This window comes from Triturus cristatus, chromosome 4_2, assembly GCF_964204655.1.
Source record: "Triturus cristatus chromosome 4_2, aTriCri1.1, whole genome shotgun sequence".
Taxonomy (NCBI): Eukaryota; Metazoa; Chordata; class Amphibia; order Caudata; family Salamandridae; genus Triturus; species Triturus cristatus.
The window spans coordinates 922,449,001-922,468,016 of NC_140586.1; the positions used below are offsets into that span (position 1 = coordinate 922,449,001).

Sequence of the window (19,016 nt, forward strand, 5' to 3'; positions counted from 1 at the left end):
AAACTGCCATTAGCAAACAACACAAAACTCCTTGTCATGGGTGCTAAGCGCTATATAAATTTGATGAGGGTTTGACAATGAAAGATGAAAATGTTATGTGCAATCCACACAGGTTAGACCATGCAGTTTCCTTTAGGATCAGGGTAGCAGTAACTGCACACTGGAGGACTTTGTATGGAGGACCTGCAGCAGGTGCTGCACCTGTTCAATTCAGGGCACATCGTCCTTTGTCTCGAGGACATGTAGCAGGTGCTGCACCTGTTCAATGCAGGAAACATCACCCTTTGTCTGGAGGACCTGCAGCAGGTGCTGCACCGGTGCAATGCAGGGCGCATCACCCTATGTCTGGAGGAGCTACAGCAGGGACTGCACCTGTTCAATGCAGGGCACTTCACCCTAGGTCTGGAGGACCTGCAGCAGGCGCTGCACCTGTTCAATGCAGGGCACTTCACCCTATGTCTGGAGGACCTGCAGCAGGCGCTGCAACAGTTTAATGCAGGGCGCATCACCCTATGTCTGGAGGAGCTACAGCAGGCGCTGCACCTGTTCAATGCAGGGCACTTCACCCTATGTATGGAGGACCTGCAGCAGGTGCTGCACCAGTTCAATGCAGAGCACATCACTCTTTGTCTGGAGGACCTACAGCAGGTGCTCCACCTGTTCAATGCAGGGCACACCACCCTTTGTCTGGTGGACCTGCAGCAGGTGCTGCACCGGTTCAATGAAGGGCACATCACCCTTTGTCTGGTGGACCTGCAGCAGGTACTTCTCTAGTGATTATGCCCCTTAATCTCCCTGTGTGTAACAAAATGAATGTGTACATCTGTAACGCAACTGGTGCTCGCGCTCTCATACCTTCGGGTCGAGATTGCGCTATGCAAAACTTCAAAAAGTAAATAAAATAAATGTATATATGTCTGCAAATATGTGTATATGCATACAGAAAATGTTGTTTCCTGGTAACATTGAGCCCTCTAGCAAGTAGCAACCACACTGCAGTACGAACAAGCATTGACAATGCCAGGAGGCTGGGCTTTAACAGAAGGTTGTATGGTATTGTCAAGCATTGCAAGTAGGTAGCATGGACATGGATATGTCCTTGTGTGGAAGGAAAGAACTGTAGAATAATATTGGTGTACATTAAAAGGTTGCACCGTCAAGCCAGCCCTTAAAATCCGTGTAGGTTAATGACGGCCGTCGTCCCATCTGTGCTGCTATCAGGTGAAAACACAATACATTTATGCAATCACACAACTCAACTTCTGCACAATCAAAACATGTACTCCTGGCTCCCAACATGTGGGTGGAGCAAATGCCACTCTCCTGGTGATTCTCACACAGTGGTTTGACGACAGCAATATTCAATCGGTGTCCTCAAGAAGACAGCCCTTTCCACTCTAGAAGCTGGACAATAGAGGAATGGACTTCAGCCAATCAGAACTCTGCACCAGTGTATGGCAGACTGCTTGCTTGACATAGATGCATCACATGGGAATGCTGACGAGGGGCACATGGCTGTGTTCATTCTCTCTGTATTAATGTAATCGACACACACTGCATTTTCATTTACAATTCCTGTCATGGAGAATGACCTATCGCTGATCCGAAGCATGTCTTCCCCTGGCCATAGTGTCCAACCCCTCCTGTGGTGCAGAGACCAACACTTACGCTAATGCCCAGCATACCCCATCACTGTGGTGTCCGGACCCTCAAGGTGGAGCAGGGTTCATCGGTTTGTCAATGTAAAGGTGGCCCACGTCTTATCAGTTGCAGACACCTGCTGGAAGTAGGAACTATACGTTCACTAATGCACTGATCCCCCTTGGAGAATCGTGTTCAAAGCCCTCCCTGTGGAGCAAGAACCATAATTGTACCCCTACACTGGAACACCCGCAGTCATGGTGTTGAGGCCCTACTCCGCAGCAGGAGCACTTACTGCATACCATGCTGTATGTTGTGTCTGGCCCTCTGCTGCAGTGCAGGAGCAATTACTGCTTGAATGCATGTGACCCCTGGGTCATCCTGTGCAACACAGAATGGGGAACAGGAAAGCCAGATGCACTAATGCATGGCACCCTCTACGGCACCCTATCCAAATCAACTGTATGAATGCACTGAGACATCCTATCCAAGGCCCTGCGGTGGGGCAGGAAGCACTGCTGCACTAATGCATGGGATCCCCTAGATCTTAATGCCCAACCCCCAGCTATGGTGCAGGAAGCACTGCTGCACCAATGCATGGGACCCCCTGGGTCTTAATGCCCATCCCCTGCTCTGAGCAGGAAGCACTGCTGCACTGATGCATGGCATCCCCTGGGTCTTTGTGCCCAAGGTCCAGCTACAGAGAAGGAAGCACTGCTGCACAAATGCATGGGATCCCCTGGGTCTTCATGCCCATCCCCCAGCTATGGTGCAGGAAGCACTGCTGCACTAATGCATGGGATCCCCTGGGTCTTTGTGCCCAAGGTCCAGCTACAGAGAAGGAAGCACTGCTGCACAAATGCATGGGATCCCCTGGGTCTTCATGCCTTCCCCCTGCTGCAGAGCAGGAAGCACTACTGCACTAATGCATGGGATCCCCTGGGTCTTTGTGCCCAAGGTCCAGCTACAGAGCAAGAAGCACTGCTGCACCAATGCATGGGATCCCCTGGGTCTTCATGCCTTCCCCCCGCTGTGAGGAGGAAACACTGCTCCACTAATGCATGGGATCCCCTGGGTCTTCTTGCCCAATCCCCAGCTATGGTGCAGGACGCACTGCTGCACTAATGCAAGGGATCCCCTGGGTCTTCATGCCCATCCCCTGCTCCTAGCAGGAAACACTGCTGCACTAATGCATGGCATCCCCTGGGTCTTTGTGCCCAAGGTCCAGCTACAGAGCAGGAAGCCCTGCTGCACAAATGCATGGGATCCCTGGGTCTTCATGCCCTGCCCTATGCCGTAGAGCAGTAAGCACTGCTGCACTAAAACAGAACCCCTGGATCTTCATGCGCATCCCCCTGCTGCAGAGCAGGAAGCACTGCTGCACTAATGCATGGGACCCCTGGGTCTTCATGCCTTCCCCCTGCAGTGGAGTAGGTAGCACTGCTGCACCAATGTATGGGACCCCTGGGTTTTCATCCCCAACCCCCTGCTGCAGGGCAAGAAGAACTGCTGCACTAATGCATGGGATCCCCTGGGTCTTCATGCCTTCCCCCTGCTGTGAGCAGGACGCACTGTTGCACCAATGCATGGGACCCCTGGGTCTTTATTCCCACCACGCTGCAGTGGCGTAGGAAGCACTGCTGCACTAATGCATGGGATCCCCTGGGTCTTCATGCCTTCCCCCTGCTGTGAGGAGGAAGCACTGCTGCACTAATGCATGGGACCCCTGGGTTTTCATCCCCAACCCCCTGCTGCAGGGCAAGAAGAACTGCTGCACTAATGCATGGGATCCCCTGGGTCTTGAAAAAGAGAGAAGGGTGACAGAGTGCACTCCGGTTTCTTCCACCTTTCATAATACCATTTGTTCTAATTTAAATCTGTTCGCGTGCAAGCCCGTAAGCGTGGTCTGCCCTAAACCAGGTACTTGTGTGAACACTTCGGAATTGGGGCAAAGTCACACCCCAATGCCAGACGCACAGCTTATTTCTACTTGCATAACTCAGATGCCACAAGTTAGTTCAATTTCACCAATTTGTATTCCAATTTCATCCAAAGCTTTTCATTTTTCATTGCTTTTCCTCTTGTCACATGAGGGGCGGCTTACGTTTTCAAACGTTTGCTGTGGGGCAGGAATCATCAATGCACTAATGCACTGAGACCTCCTGAGTCAACCTATCATACTCCTGCTACGGAGCAGGAAGCACTGCTGCACCGATGCATTGGACCCCTGGATCTTCATGCCTAGCCCCCTGCTGTGAGCAGGAATCACTGTTGCACTAATGCATTGGACCCCTGGATCTTCATGCCTAGCCCCCTGCTGTGAGCAGGAATCGCTGTTGCACTAATGCATGGGATCCTATGGGTCTTAATGCCTCCCCCCTGCTGTGAGCAGGAAGCCCTGCTGCACCAATGCATGGGACCCCTGGGTCTTCATGCCTAGCCCCCTGCTGTGAGCAGGAATCACTGTTGCACTAATGCATTGGACCCCTGGATCTTCATGCCTAGCCCCCTGCTGTGAGCAGGAATCACTGTTGCACTAATGCATGGGATCCTATGGGTCTTCATGCCTAGCCCCCTGCTGTGAGCAGGAATCGCTGTTGCACTAATGCATGGGATCCCCTGGATCTTCATGCCTTCCCCTTGTTGTGGAGCAGGAAGCACTGCTGCACCGATGCATTGGACCCCTGGGTCTTCATGCCTAGCCCCCTGCTGTGAGCAGGAATCACTGTTGCACTAATGCATGGAATCCCCTGGATCTTCATGCCTAACCCCCTGCCGTGGAGCAGGAAGCACTGCTGCACCAATGCATGGGACCCCTGGGTCTTCATTCCCACCACGCTGCAGTGGCGTAGGAAGCACTGCTGCACTAATGCATGGGATCCCCTGGGTCTTCATGCCTTCCCCCTGCTGTGAGCAGGGCGCACTGTTGCACCAATGCATGGGACCCCTGGGTCTTCATTCCCACCACGCTGCAGTGGCATAGGAAGCACTGCTGCACTAATGCATGGGATCCCCTGGGTCTTCATGCCTTCCCCCTGCTGTGAGGAGGAAGCACTGCTGCACTAATGCATGGGATCCCCTGGGTCTTCATGCCTTCCCCCTGCTGTGAGGAGGAAGCACTGCTCCACTAATGCATGGGATCCCCTGGGTCTTCATGCCTCCCCCCTGCTGTTGAGAAGGACGCACTGCTGCACTAATGCATGGGATCCCCTGGGTCTTCACACCTTCTCCCTTCTGTGAGGAGGAAGCACTGCTGCACTAATGCATGGGATCCCCTGGGTCTTCATGCCTCCCCCCTGCTGTTGAGAAGGACACACTGCTGCACTAATGCATGGGATCCCCTGGGTCTTCACACCTTCTCCCTGCTGTGAGGAGGAAGCACTGCTGCACTAATGGATGAGACAGCTGGGATTTCATGCCTTCCCCCTGCTGTTGAGCAGGACGCACTGCTGCACTAATGGATGAGACAGCTGGGGTTTCATGCCTTCCCCCTGCTGTTGAGCAGGACGCACTGCTGCACTAATGGATGAGACAGCTGGGGTTTCATGCCTTCCCCCTGCTGTTGACGCACTGCTGGACTAAAGAGTGCTGCAATTGAAGCCATGTCCCTGGTGGAATGCATTCTCACTCTTCCCTGGAGAGGACGCTTGGCTTTGGCATGACAGAAAGTAATACAGAGAGCCTCAGAGCTATCTCCTGTTTTGACAGGGCATGACCTTTTCGTGGGTGACCAAACAACACAAATAGCTCTTCTAATGTGTGTATGTCTTTTGTCTTGTCTATAGAGAATATGAGACATCTCCGCAAGTCTAGAGAATGTAATGATCTTTCTACCTTTGGAAATAAGGATCTAAGAATGACAGGGTCACTTAGGTGAAAGTCAGTAGGAACCTTTGGAATGAATATAGCGTTGGGTCTGAGAATGACTGTGTCCTTCGTGAACCAGAGAAAAGGTTCTCTGATGGCGAATGCTTACATCTCTCCCACTCTCCTGTCAGATGTCAGAGCCAGGTGGAGTGCTGCTTTCTATGAGACAGATTGTAAGTCTGATCTATGTATAGGCTCAAGACGAGGCACCATCAGCTGTCCAAGGACTGTATATGTTCCCATAGAACCGGAGGATGCCGTAGAGGTGGAAATGCTCTAAAGAGCCCTTTCATGAACTGTTGAAGGATACTTTGGGAACATGAATGTTTAAGCTCCCCTAAATTTTGAGTTTGAAGCAAGATGGACACTGACTGAAGAATATTGGAGCTCACTCTTGGCTAACTTTAACAAATATGGAAAGATTTGAAAAGGCTTTACTTGAAGTGGATGGTAACCATTATTCCTGCCAATGTTGGAGAACTTGAGTTACAGTTAAGTAAGATATTTTGCTGAATTGTTCAGATGGCCCCAGGGTCATCCTATATGTGTTTGTATGCATTTGTGTTGTTGTTTTTGTAGTGCTGTGAGGCCCAACCCCCTGTTGTGGAGCAGGAGCCATCGCTGTAGGAGACAGGGAATGAAGTGCTCAGGGTGGCGTGTTTCCAATAAACTCTTAATCAGGAACACTTCATCTGAGAGGAAGAACTCAAGATCCACATATATTGCTTTAGAAAGACTGCCAGGCAAGCACCTAGGTCATTGGAAAAGGTGCAAGACTCAATAGTACTGTGCAAAAACCCTGCCGCAGCTGACTGCGGACAGGCAGAGGGCCTCAGATCCCACCCCCCGCGGTGAACCACCACGCAGAGGCGACCCACTCAAGCTCCACGTTGACACAGGGTACGATGGAACGTCACAAGACTCCCTTGTCCCCCCCCCCCCATGGCACACATCTCTTAGGATGATCCACACCCTTCAAACCATCCACCATCTGGGGCAGGCTGCAGAACCCCTTATGGATGGCACAACTACAGACCGGTGTCTGCACAAAGATCAGAGAGGCCAAGTCACTGGTGAATGCCACACTATACAAAAATCCAGGAACAAAACATTCATTCATTTATAAAGCTCATCATTGAAATCTTGAACTCTCCAATTTGGCATATTTTACCCTCCAGGGTAACAGGGAACTATCAATGGATGTGAAGGAGGGGATTAGACATCATTTCTTTTTATGTTAGAAGCTGCTAAAAAAATCTAAACATAAAATCGTCCCCAGAATGCTTCCAGCTTCCCTCCCGAGCTGCTCAACTCTGCTGATGGTGCAAGCAGTGCTGAATGTGTAAACAATTAAGTACCAGGAACCCTGTTTTTCCACAGGGGTGCACTGCTGCTGGCACCACCCACAGCTCATGCCACTGCTGCAGCATGCCAATGCCAGCATTACCTACTAATGATCACATTCCAACAAGGGGGACATTGTGGACTATTGGAGGCCATCCCACACTGTAGGGGTGGACCGGGCGTGCTGATTTCAAATAGTTACACACTCCACTGATGCACTCTCCTAAACAAAATAGCCACACAGCGCCCCCATGCTGCGGACTCTTACATGTGCTAGTGTTCAGAAATAAGTACCGGTGTTGAGCACCGGCAAACACCAGCATAAATGAAGCACTGGGTGCAAGCATGGGTGGAGAGCCCTGATCCAGACTGCATACTACTGTGAACAAGCTTTGACTGTGTGACAGTAAACAGAGGCTACACTCTGTTGTGAACACATTCTGATTGTGTTTTAAAGAGGTTATTTCACACTGAAGGTCCAGTGAGGCTTCACTCTGCTGTGAACATGCTCTGATTGTGTGACAGTAGCAGTTAACTAACACTTCAGGCCTCCTAGATTGCACTCTGCTGCGACCAATTTCTAATTGTGTGACAATGGAGGACAACCCACTGTACAAAGGAAGGGGCCTGTCCTCTGCTGTGACAAAGTTCTGCTAGTGTGACAGTAAAGGTGATAAAGGTGAACTATAGAGTTTGCACTCTGCAGTGACAAACCTCTGATTGTGTGACAGGTAAGGTGACCAGGCTACAGAGGCTGCTCTCTGCTGTGACCAACCTCTAATTGTGTGAAACTTACACTGTTGGTCCCCAGGACTGCACTCTGCTGTGAAGTAGGACAAATTGTGTGAGAATAAAAGTGAGTTTACAATGCAGTGACATTAAGGCTACATCCGGCTTTGAACAAGTTCTGATTGAGTTTCAGAGTCGTTTACTCCTCACACTAGCCCATGAGGGTATTTACACTCAGAAAGGCTCGAAGACAAAATTCCTTTCTGCTTGTATAATATTTCTGACATGCTATCGTTTATGAAAAAAAATGTTAGGGATTAAAAATAATCAGAATACATATTTGTGTTTATTAGTCAGTTAGTTCACACATAAAGCACACTTTCCAAAATTGACTGTTTGTGGCCAAGTTTAACAGCTGTGAATCTTAATTATTATTCCTATCTAAATCATCCCACTACAGGTGTACCCTATGCTGTCCCTACAACTGCCCCAACAACTACAACAGCCTCAACTACAGCAGTCACAACATCTGGAGCCACGGGCGGTACTACAGCTTCAACAACCTCAGGAACAACTAGTGGAACCATAGTGGCTTCAACCACTGAAACAACAGCTGCAACGACTGCAGCAACAACTGCTGCAACAACTGCAGAAACAACAGTTGCAACAACAGCTGCATCGACTGCCGCAACAACGGCTGCAACAACAGCTGAAACAACAGAAGAAACAACTGCAGCTACAACACTTGCCACAACTGCCGGAACAACAGCAGAAACAACAGCTGCAACGACTGCAGCTACAACACCTGCCACAACTGCCACAACAACAGCAGAAACAACAGCTGCAACAACAGCTGAAACAACAGCTGCAACAACAGCTGAAACAACAGCTGAACCAACTACAGCTACAACACCTGCCACAACTGCTGCAACAACAGCTGACACGACAGCTGCAACGACTGCTGCAACAACTGCAGAAACAACAGCTGCAATAACAGCTGCATCGACTGCAGCAACAACGGCTGCAACAACAGCTGAAACAACAGAAACAACAACTGCAGCTAAAACACCTGCCACAACTGCCGGAACAACATCTGAAACAACAGCTGCAACGACTGCAGCAACAACTGCTGCAACAACTGCAGAAACAACAGCTGCAACAACAGCTGCATCGACTGCAGCAACAACGGCTGCAACAACAGCTGAAACAACAGAAACAACAACTGCAGCTAAAACACCTGCCACAACTGCCGGAACAACATCTGAAACAACAGCTGCAACGACTGCAGCAACAACTGCTGCAACAACTGCAGAAACAACAGCTGCAACAACAGCCGCATCGACTGCAGCAACAACGGCTGCAACAACAGCTGAAACAACAGAAGAAACAACTGCAGCTACAACACCTGCCACAACTGCCGGAACAACAGCTGACACAACAGCTGCAACGACAGCAGCAACAGCTGAAACAGCTGCAACAACAGTAGCAACAACTGCTGCAACAACTGCCACAACAGCAGCAGCCACAACAGAAGCAACAACAGCTGTAACAACAGCATCAACTGCTGCAACATCTGCCACAACAACAGCATCAACCACTGCAACAACAGCCACAACAACAGGAACAGGTGGGTCTACATAAATTATAGCTGCTGTAGAAATAGTTGGAGCATCAGCGCTTAAATAGCCCACATACATAGCAGTCCTTTAGAGGCAAATTTCAAAGCACACTGACATTTCAGTCAGACGACTGGAAACTGATTTGGTTGGCTTTGGTTTTTATGAAGTGTAGCTTCTTTTTCTTTTCTCTAATTAACACAATCGTTTGGTTTTCACTGGTTTTCTCTGAAATAGTGGGATTTTTCTTTTTTACTACAGTTTTCAGTTTTACCCATAACTCTACCTGATGTTTTTCCCTAGCAACATATATTGCCATTATTTTTTACTGAAAAACAACTTTTCTTAAGTAATGCCCCATTTTTTAGTATAGGGACGTAGCTATCATGGCACAGGTCCTAATAAATACGTGGGTGTATGGAGGGGCCTTTGCATATGCAGTGATCACTGTCATAATATTAAAGTTACATACATACCATTGGCGGCATATGTTTGATTTTCATATTATGTTCAAGCCTAAGTCAGTCCAATATTCTATGTATTAAGCGATGGACCATTCCTTCTATTTGCTTACATAGGATCGGATATATCCATGATCATGCTACATGTGGTTGTTTTTTTAAAATTTCGATTCTTCATCCACAATACAAAAAACGCAGCCAACTCGTTTCGCCTTTCAAAGTCTTCCTCAGGGCAATATTATCAGTTCACTGATTTTCCAAAGTGAAAGTCTGTAAATATGCATCAGTCAATATGTTCCATTTTAGCAGGCAGAACGTCATGGAGTTGAAGGATGCATTTAAGCCGGGAGCCCGTGGTCAATCCTCACAAATAATTTATGTGCACAAGAAAACAAAAAAAACTCATGGTATTGTGTCCACGGAATCTATCTTAGACTTTGCAAAGGCGCAGTGAGCACAAAGGGCCCCTTACTTGAAGGTTCGAGGGGTCATCTATTGTGGATGTGTATGACACAGACAGCGCGATCCAGCATGGTCTACTGTAGTTGTTGAAGTAGTGTTAGGAGTTCTTTTTAGAAAACCAGCGAACTGATAATATTGAAAAACACAAAAAAAGAGAGACAAGGGAGTGAGCCTTCTCTAACTTCCCTCGCGAAAGCCTCGAAACTCAGAAAAAGAGAAGGACTACAAACTACAACAGAGACCCTGCTGCAATGCGCTACGTTGTGCCTCTATCCTAAAAAAGTCAATATGAAGAAAGGGTTGAAGAAGAGGGATTGAACGGAAAATCAACAGATATTTTGATACTGCCCTCAAACAAATAATATTGCCCTGAGGAAGCTTTTGCAATGCGAAATACGTCGCCTGCATTTTTTGTAAGGTGGATGAAGAATCAAAATAAAGAAAAAACTACTCCTGTGACAAGGACCTACGAGTCACAATTTGTGCAGATTGCTAAAATATAATCAGATGTGTTTTTTATGTTGCCTCTCTTCATTGTGAGAAAAAAGGTTTTTAAATGTATGGTCAATGAGCGCCATTAGAGGTGGTCAGTGCGGTCTACTGATACTGTGATTACTCCAGGTAATGGCATTTGTTCCCCTGGCAGCTTTTTTGTTCAGTTACTACTGAGATTGTTGTGTCAACAGTGGACAAGAGTGGTTAATCGAGCATTAGCCTCTCATCCTTCCCTAGTCAGTCAACTCAGTACCACGTTAGAGAGGAGCTTCATTTTGTGCAGACATTCTTCATGTAAAGAGCCTGCAATGTGCCTTCCAAAGCTCACATACAGTCATAAAAGCCATCGAAAGGTAGGCATCCATATCAGGGATGGTTTCCCACGTAGGGGGTCCGATTTAGATTCTCTGGTGGAATATTGTCTTTTTCACAGCTGTCCATCTACAATTTGAATTTGTGAATTCCCTGCCCCCAAATGCAAGCTGACAACACGACAACATGAGCAGTGGTAAACCGCCACAACATGAAGATGGGGGTGCGGGGGACTGATGGGCGTGCGCGGGGTGAAAAAATAATTTTTTTAAACTTACCTTTTCCCAGCAGCCTCAGACAGTTGCCACAGCCTCTGAGCTCTCCCTACATTCTCTGGGAATGCAGAGGTTGCTCAGCCAATACTGGCGCCGCTCTGGGACAGCAGCGCCAGGATTGGTCTGAGTGGTCTGCTCAGATGGTCTGACAATTCCTGTGTGCCTGCGGAATTTCTAAACCCTGGCTGTGAACACAGCTGGGTTTGAGAAATAGAAGTATGCACGTATGTTTGGCTGGCCTAGGACGGCCGGACGGCCAAACATGCATGCACACATCTAAGTGCCACCATTTGCCTGTCATGGCCTGGCCCCAAACTGCACACAAGTCAGAATTAGTCAAAGAAAAATAAAATGATATTGTTTCGTTGTCATTTTCTTTTTCTCTGACTGACTCTGACGAGTGGGCCGATGCACCTCCACCATTAGGGAGGAGCCGCCCCTGAACATGAATATTATAGTACTAGCTCTCAGCTGAGTGGGAGAGCCTTCCCCTTGAGGAATGTTTTGATATTGGATACTATAATATTCACTGCACTCTAGAATCTCATCCCATAATGCTTTGCAGGGCCTTTGGTTGGGATTGTATTGTTGCCCATAACTGTGCTTGGGGTGGTCCTAGGAGGATGGGACCACCACCAAACCGTTCAGCATGATGTGCTCCTTGTGTTCAAGGCATCTGCTTGGTTCTCTCCCAGGGTTCGGGAGGACCTCAAAATCATCACCTATCTCACTGCTTGCTTTATTTTCATTTTTACTTTTGTGAGATGACTATATGTCTTTTAGCATGTAAAAATATTTATTTGTTGTTCTACTAAAGGTATGTGAGGTATCCGTTTTATTAATTGGGATTACGTCTGGGGAGTTTCACACCAACACGGAATTCATGCAAAAACTCTGGAGTAAGCTACTGCACCCACAACTCTTTGATAAAAATTTTTTACCATTATGTGCTAAAAAGTATATAACCAATTCACAAAAGGGAGCTTTGAAAAATATCAGGCAATGACAGATGTAATGATTTTGGGGTCCCCGCTAACCTAGGGGGAGGACTAGGCAGATGCCTTGAACACAAAAAGCACATCATGCTCAACGATTGTGGTGGTCCCATCCTCCTAGGACCACCACAAGCAAAGGTATGGGCAAAAATTCAATGCCAACCAAAGGCCCAGCAAAGCATTGTGGGGCGAGATTCTAGAGTGCAGTGAATATTACAGTATTAGCTCTCAGCTCAGCGTTGCTGCTCGAGGAATGTTTTGATATTGGATACTATAATATTCACAGCACTCTAGAATCTCGTACCGTAATGCTTTACACGGCCTTTGGTTGGGATTGCATTTTTGCCCATAACTGTGCTTGGGGTGGTCCTAGGAGGATGAGACCACACCGAATCGTTCAGCATGATGTGCTCTTTGTGTTCAAGGCATCTGCTTGGTTCTCTCCCTAGGTAAGGGAGCACGCCAAAATCATCACCTCTCTCACCGCTGGCTGAATTTTCATTTTCACTTTTGTGAGATGACTATATGTATTTTTGCATGTAAAGATAGAGTTCATTGTTGTTTTATCAAAGGTATGCAAGGTTTCTGTTTTATTAATTGAGAGGAGGATTTTTTGTTTAACGTCGCAGAGTTTAGTGGTACTCCGCTAACTACGCCCACCCTTAGTTTAAGCTAAAATTTAGCACGGAGATAGCACTTGCAGAAGTTTTCAAAGTAAGAAAATGCACATTAAATACAGCAGGTAAGGCAGTCTTGGTACTGCTAGTCCTATTGCCTGCATCCAACACGATCCCTCACTCCAGGCTGCTGGTCCGCATATATGATATAAGCATCGGGGCACAGCAATGAAGTGGCTGAAATCCTTCCTTGAAGACAGATGCAAAGAGGTATGGATGCCATCTTTCTCGTCCTGTAAAAGCAGTGTCTCGATAGGAGTGTCCCAAGGCTTACCCCTGAGCCCTATATGTTCAACATCTATAAACCCCTTTAGCGGCATTGGTTGAGTCTTTTGGAGCCAAGATAATCTTGTATACTGTTGACTCTCAGCTGATATTTTCATTTAAGAAAGGTGAGCCAATTGCCAGGATGCCTTTAAACTCTGTCTATCAGCTATTTTCCAGTGAATGAGTATCAATCAACTCAAATGCAACACTCATAAGCCAGAGGTCTATTTCAAAATTAATCTGCAAGGGAATTGGTCGGAAGGAGCCTCTCTGTCGAAACTTCAAGTTGACGCAGTAAAAAACGTGGGAGTAAAGTTTGATAGACAGCTGTCACTACATTATCAAATTAACAAGGTAGTTGACACGTGTTTTGGTCTTATGCGCACTGCTATAAAAAATCTTGAAGATCCTCTCCTTTATTGTGAGGCTGGATTATGCCAGTGCTTTTTATGCGAGTCTGCCTCAGATTTTGTTGAGGAAACTTCAGACGGGCCAGAATGCAGCGTCTCATCTGGTTCTCAATCTACTTAGACAAGCTTCTGACTTGGCACTCTTGAGAAATCTGCATTGGCTCCTTGTCAATAAGAGGATCTTTTTAAAGACTCTTGCACTTATGCACACAGCTTTGAACCACGCTTCTTTAGACGCATAAGAACGGACGAGGACCGCATAGGGGAAGCACCAGGGGCTCAAGAAAGGCAAGTTGCCTCTGATACCTATGAGGCAAACTAAAAAGGATTATAAGTGTCAGGCTCAAAGATGCCAAGAATTCCTTCCAAAAAAACAATTCGGTTTGAAGACACATAAGTAAATGACTTACGAGTCTAAAGAAGATCTAACAAGGATCAACAAACCGTAAGGGACCCATTGTACTTGAATAAGGTTCTGATGAAGGCCCAGACCTTGTCCTCTAATGGGGCACTAAAGGCCGAAACATGTTGACCAGCTATTTATGATGTTATGGACAGTTAACACATCCAAAAACATCACCTTTTCTTTTGAACCTTGCCCCTCAATACTGTGCACATTAAAGATATACTCTGGAGTACAGGAGGCAATTTTAGATACTACCAGATGAATCCCACCAGTACTTTCCCTCAAGAGGAGGCGGTAGTCACCTAGGGAAGCGAGCACCTAGGTGCAAAACCCAATGATGACATCGCCCAATGACATACCACAGTGGTGATTACATACGCCACCAACGGCAGAGATAGGTTGAGGGTTTCGGCAGAACAGTGAGCATATCCAGATCCTTTCAGATTAGTAGCACTCACTCCCCTTTGAGGATGTTATAGGATATGGAAGTAGAGTGAATCCTACATAAAAAACTTCTACCTCCTTCTTTTTTTGTTTTTCACTTCTAAAGAGACAGGGTGTGTCTGGTGGCAGAATCAAGACTTTGCTGTCTTGGTAAACGGCATGCTGATGTTCATTAGAGCCAACTGCATGCTTCTAATCAAACCTTTGGGCCTGGCACTTATTCCTCAAACATTAAGCTCTGAATCTGTCCCCCTCATACCCAAGGGGCCACACCGCCTTCTTTCCCCCTTTTATCTAAAAATTCACTACACCTTCTGAGCCTTGTGCCCCATCCATCCAAAGGGCCTCACATCCCTCTGAGCCTTCTGTTCCCCTAACAGTCAAATGGCCACAACAACCTCTGAGCCTTCTGTCCCCTCTTATCCAAAAGTCCAAACCACCACTGCACCTTCTGTCCCCGTCTTATCTAAAGTTCCACACCACCCTCGGAGCCTTCAGTCACCCTCCTATCCAAAGGGCTGCTCCCCAAGCTTTATGTCTCCCTCACATTCAAAGGGTCACTCCATCCTTCTAGCCTTCTGTCCTCCTAATACCCAAAGGTCCACACCGTCTGAGCCTTCTGTCTAGTGCTTAATTTGAGTGGTGGTTGCAGGTGGGGGCCACTGTCAAGAATATTTGGGGACCAACTCTAATTTTTCCTCAACAGACTTTGAACCAGAGAAAGAGAGAGAAAAACACACAGGGGGTAAAGAAGAAAGAGAAAGTTTGAAAATATGTGACAAAGGTAGAAAGCAGGAATGAAAAACAACCTACAAGAATGAGATAAAGGAAGAGGGAGTGTCTGGTGGTGGAATCAAGACTTCACAGCCTTGGTACCCTGCATGCCAGCATTCAGCAGTGCCAGCAGTGGGCTTCTGAGCAAAACCTTGGGCCCCAGTGCTTATTCCTGGAATTTTAAGCACTGATTCTGTACCACTCATATCTAAAGGCCTCGTCAAATCCTGACCCTTCTATCCCCCTTTTGTCCAAAGAGTCACACCACCCACTGAGCTTTCTATCCCCCTCATATCCAAATTTTTGACACCAGCGTCTGACCCTACAATGTCTCTCATTTTTAAGGGTCCGCCCCTCCCAAGCTTTCTGTTCCCCTCACATCCCAAGTCCTACACCCCCTCCTAGCCTTCTGTCTTCCTCATATCCAAAGGGCCACACCCCTCTCTTCATACTTCATACCTCATCAATGATACAAGATAAGACAATAACACTCCATGCCCTAACTTTCCATACCTCAGCAAAGATATAAGATAGTATGACAGTAACACTCCATACCTCAGCAATGATGTAACATACTATACTAGAAACACTCCATACCTCACAATGATGTAACATACTAGAATAATATCGCTCCATACCTCACAATGATGTACCATACCAGACTAATATTCCTCCATCTCTAATAATGATGTAACATAGTAGACTAGTATCATTGTATACCTCAGCAATGATGTAAGATATAACAAACTCCAGGAATCATGTTGCATTTTAATGCCAGTAATGCCACGTATGAGTGAAGATATGAGATATGATAGTAACACCCCATACCTGATCAATGACATAAAAAATGACAGTAATTCTTCATACATCAGCTATGATGATATGTTACAGTAACACAACAGCTTGCAGATGATGTGAGATATGACAGTAACACTCCTTACCGCAAAGATGATGTAAACACTCATGCCAGTAATACTTCATACCTCAGCTATGATGAGATATGACAGTAACACAACAGCTTGTAGATGATGTAAGAAACTGCAAAAGTAAAATATGACCGCCCTAAAGGTCAGAATGAAGCCACCTTCAGGCCCACCTGCCAGGAAGCAGAGTGAAGGAGGGAAGGCCAGCATTAATCATGAATTATGATTGACTCTTACAGGTGTGATCACCTCCACAGTTACAACAACTACCCAGTCTTCTGCAAACACTGTTACAAGGGCTGTGAAATGCAAATATACAGATGATTGGGACCCACGATACGCCGACCCTACGTCAACCCAGAATCTGGAGCGCTGTCAGAAGATATCACAAGCGGTAAGAAAAAAGTCATTCTGATGGTTGAACTTCACTTTAAAGGTCAGCTCACAGGAACAATTAAAGAAAGCATGGCACATACCTACCAACTGTTATTTGGGAAGGGCCTAACATCTGCAGGGTGCCCTTCTTCTGTGGTCGCTGTCTGTGACCGATGACTGATACCCTCGGGTCACTGTGGTTGAGACTGATCACCTGAGGTCACTGTCTGTGACTGAGGACTGATCTGCCGGGGTCACTGTCTGTGATTGAGGACCGATCTCCTGTGGTCACTGTCTGTAACTAAGGACTGATCACCTGGGGTTATTATCTGTGAGTAAGGACTGATATCCTGGTGTGACTGTCTGTGACTGAGAACTGATCTCTTGGTGCCAATATCTGTGACTGAGGACTGATCACCTGAGGTTACTGTATGTGACTGATCTCTTGGCGTTACTATCTGTGACTGAGGACTGCTCTCCTGGGGTCACCGTCTCTGTTTGAAAACTGATCTCCTGAGCTCAGTGTATGAGACCAAGGACTGATCTCCTGAAGTCAATGGCTGTGACAGACCACTGGTCTCCTAGAGTCACTGCCCATGACAATGATGGTGAGCTGTCTAAATATCGAAAATTTTATTTCGACCTACAATAATATCGAGTTTAGAATATCGAAGGGACAGAATATCGATGTCAAGAATATCTATGGACAGAATATCGACCCTAAGGTAAGTAATATCGATTTTTTTTATATCGATGTTAGTAATATCGAAGTTAGTAATATCTATATGAAATATATCGATGTTACTAATATCCATGTCACTAATATAGATATTTATAATATTACTATGTATTTTATTATGTATTTAATATGTATGTGTTAAATATTTTTTGTTAAGTGTTCTACAGGTTTTAAAATATATGTATACAATTTTTATATGTTAATAATGTTTTTTTTAAGTTAATTTTGTGTTTTAGTACTGTAGCGGGTTGTGGGTTTATATGGGAATAGGGTGGGAAGTAATTTAATTATATGAATTTAATTATAAATTTTTGATAATTATAAATTAATTTAAAATAATTTTTGCGTTTAAATTCTGTAGCGGGTTGTGGGTTTATAGGGGAACAGGGTGCGAAGAAATGTAATTATATGAAATTAATTATAAATTATTAGGAATTATAAAATAATTTAAAATAATTTTAGCGTTTAAATTCAGTAGCGGGTTGTGGGTTTATAGGGGAATAGGGTGGGAAGTAATTTAATTGTAATTAAGTAATATTTTTATTTATTTATTGGTATTGATAATTATATTATTGTTAATTAAGTATTAATTGGTAATTAATTTTTATTAATTGGTAATTAGTTTTTATTAATTGATTAATTGATAATTATGTTAACTGTATTATTTTATTATTTGAGTGTTTTGTGTGTTTATAGGGGAATAGTGTTGGAAGTAATTGAAATCTAATTAAGTAATTATTAAATTTGTTGTTGGGTATTGATAATTAATTAATTGGAGATTAATTATTAATTGGTAAATATTTTAAATTATAATAATTTGGTTATGAAAAATAATTTATTGTTGATTAATAATCAATTGGTGATTAAATATGTTTAAATATTATTTATTTATATTTCTAATTAATATACTAATAAGTAATTATTAATTGGTCATTAATGTATAATAATTAATGTTTTGGGTATACAAAATATGTCATTGTTTAATATGTTTTAATTGGTGATTAGTTTTTGATAATTATTTTCTGGTATAAAAAATGTAATTGTTCAATATTTTTTAATTGGTAATTAATATTCATTAATTATTATTTATTGGTATTTATTAATAATTTATTGATAATTAATTATGTATTGGTAGTTATGTTTTTAATAAATATATATTGGTATTTGTAAGTAATTTAGAGTTATTTAATAATTAAATTATTATTATTTTAAAGAATTATTTTATTTATAATTATGTTATTTTTAACTTCTAAGCTATCCAACACTTTCCCTACTGTTGCACTCTCTGGAGTTGGAATAGTAATTTTTACCCTTACGCTATCCAACACTTTCCCTACTGTTGCACTCTCTGGAGTGGGAATAGTAATTATTACCGCTACGCTATCCAACACTTTCCCTACTGTTGCACTCTATGGAGTTGGAATAGTAATTTTTACCCCTACGCTATCCAACACTTTCCCTACTGTTGCACTCTCTGGAGTTGGAATAGTAATTTTTACCCCTACGCTATCCAACACTTTCCCTACTGTTGCACTCTCTGGAGTTGGAACGGTAATTTTTACCCCTACGCAATCCAACACTTTCCCTGCTGTTGCACTCTCTGGAGTTGGAATAGTATTTGTTACCCCTACGCTATCCAACACTTTCCCTACTGTTGCACTCTCTGGAGTTGGAATAGTAATTTTTACCCCTACGCTATCCAACACTTTCCCTACTGTTGCACTCTCTGGAGTTGGAATAGTAATTTTTACCCCTACGCTATCCAACACTTTCCCTACTGTTGCACTCTCTGGAGTTGGAATAG

General features: G+C 44.9%; 1 protein-coding gene across 1 annotated transcript in view; it reads left to right on the forward strand.

The window, feature by feature from the left end:
- LOC146835416 (uncharacterized) overlaps nt 1–19,016 on the forward strand; it is a 165,029-nt gene that overhangs the window by 56,671 nt on the left and 89,342 nt on the right. Inside the window, exons 5-6 of the mRNA XM_085602978.1 lie at nt 8,042–9,208; nt 16,338–16,492. Coding sequence (XP_085459104.1) covers nt 8,042–9,208; nt 16,338–16,492 — 1,322 coding nt within the window. The remainder of the gene's footprint in view (nt 1–8,041; nt 9,209–16,337; nt 16,493–19,016) is intronic.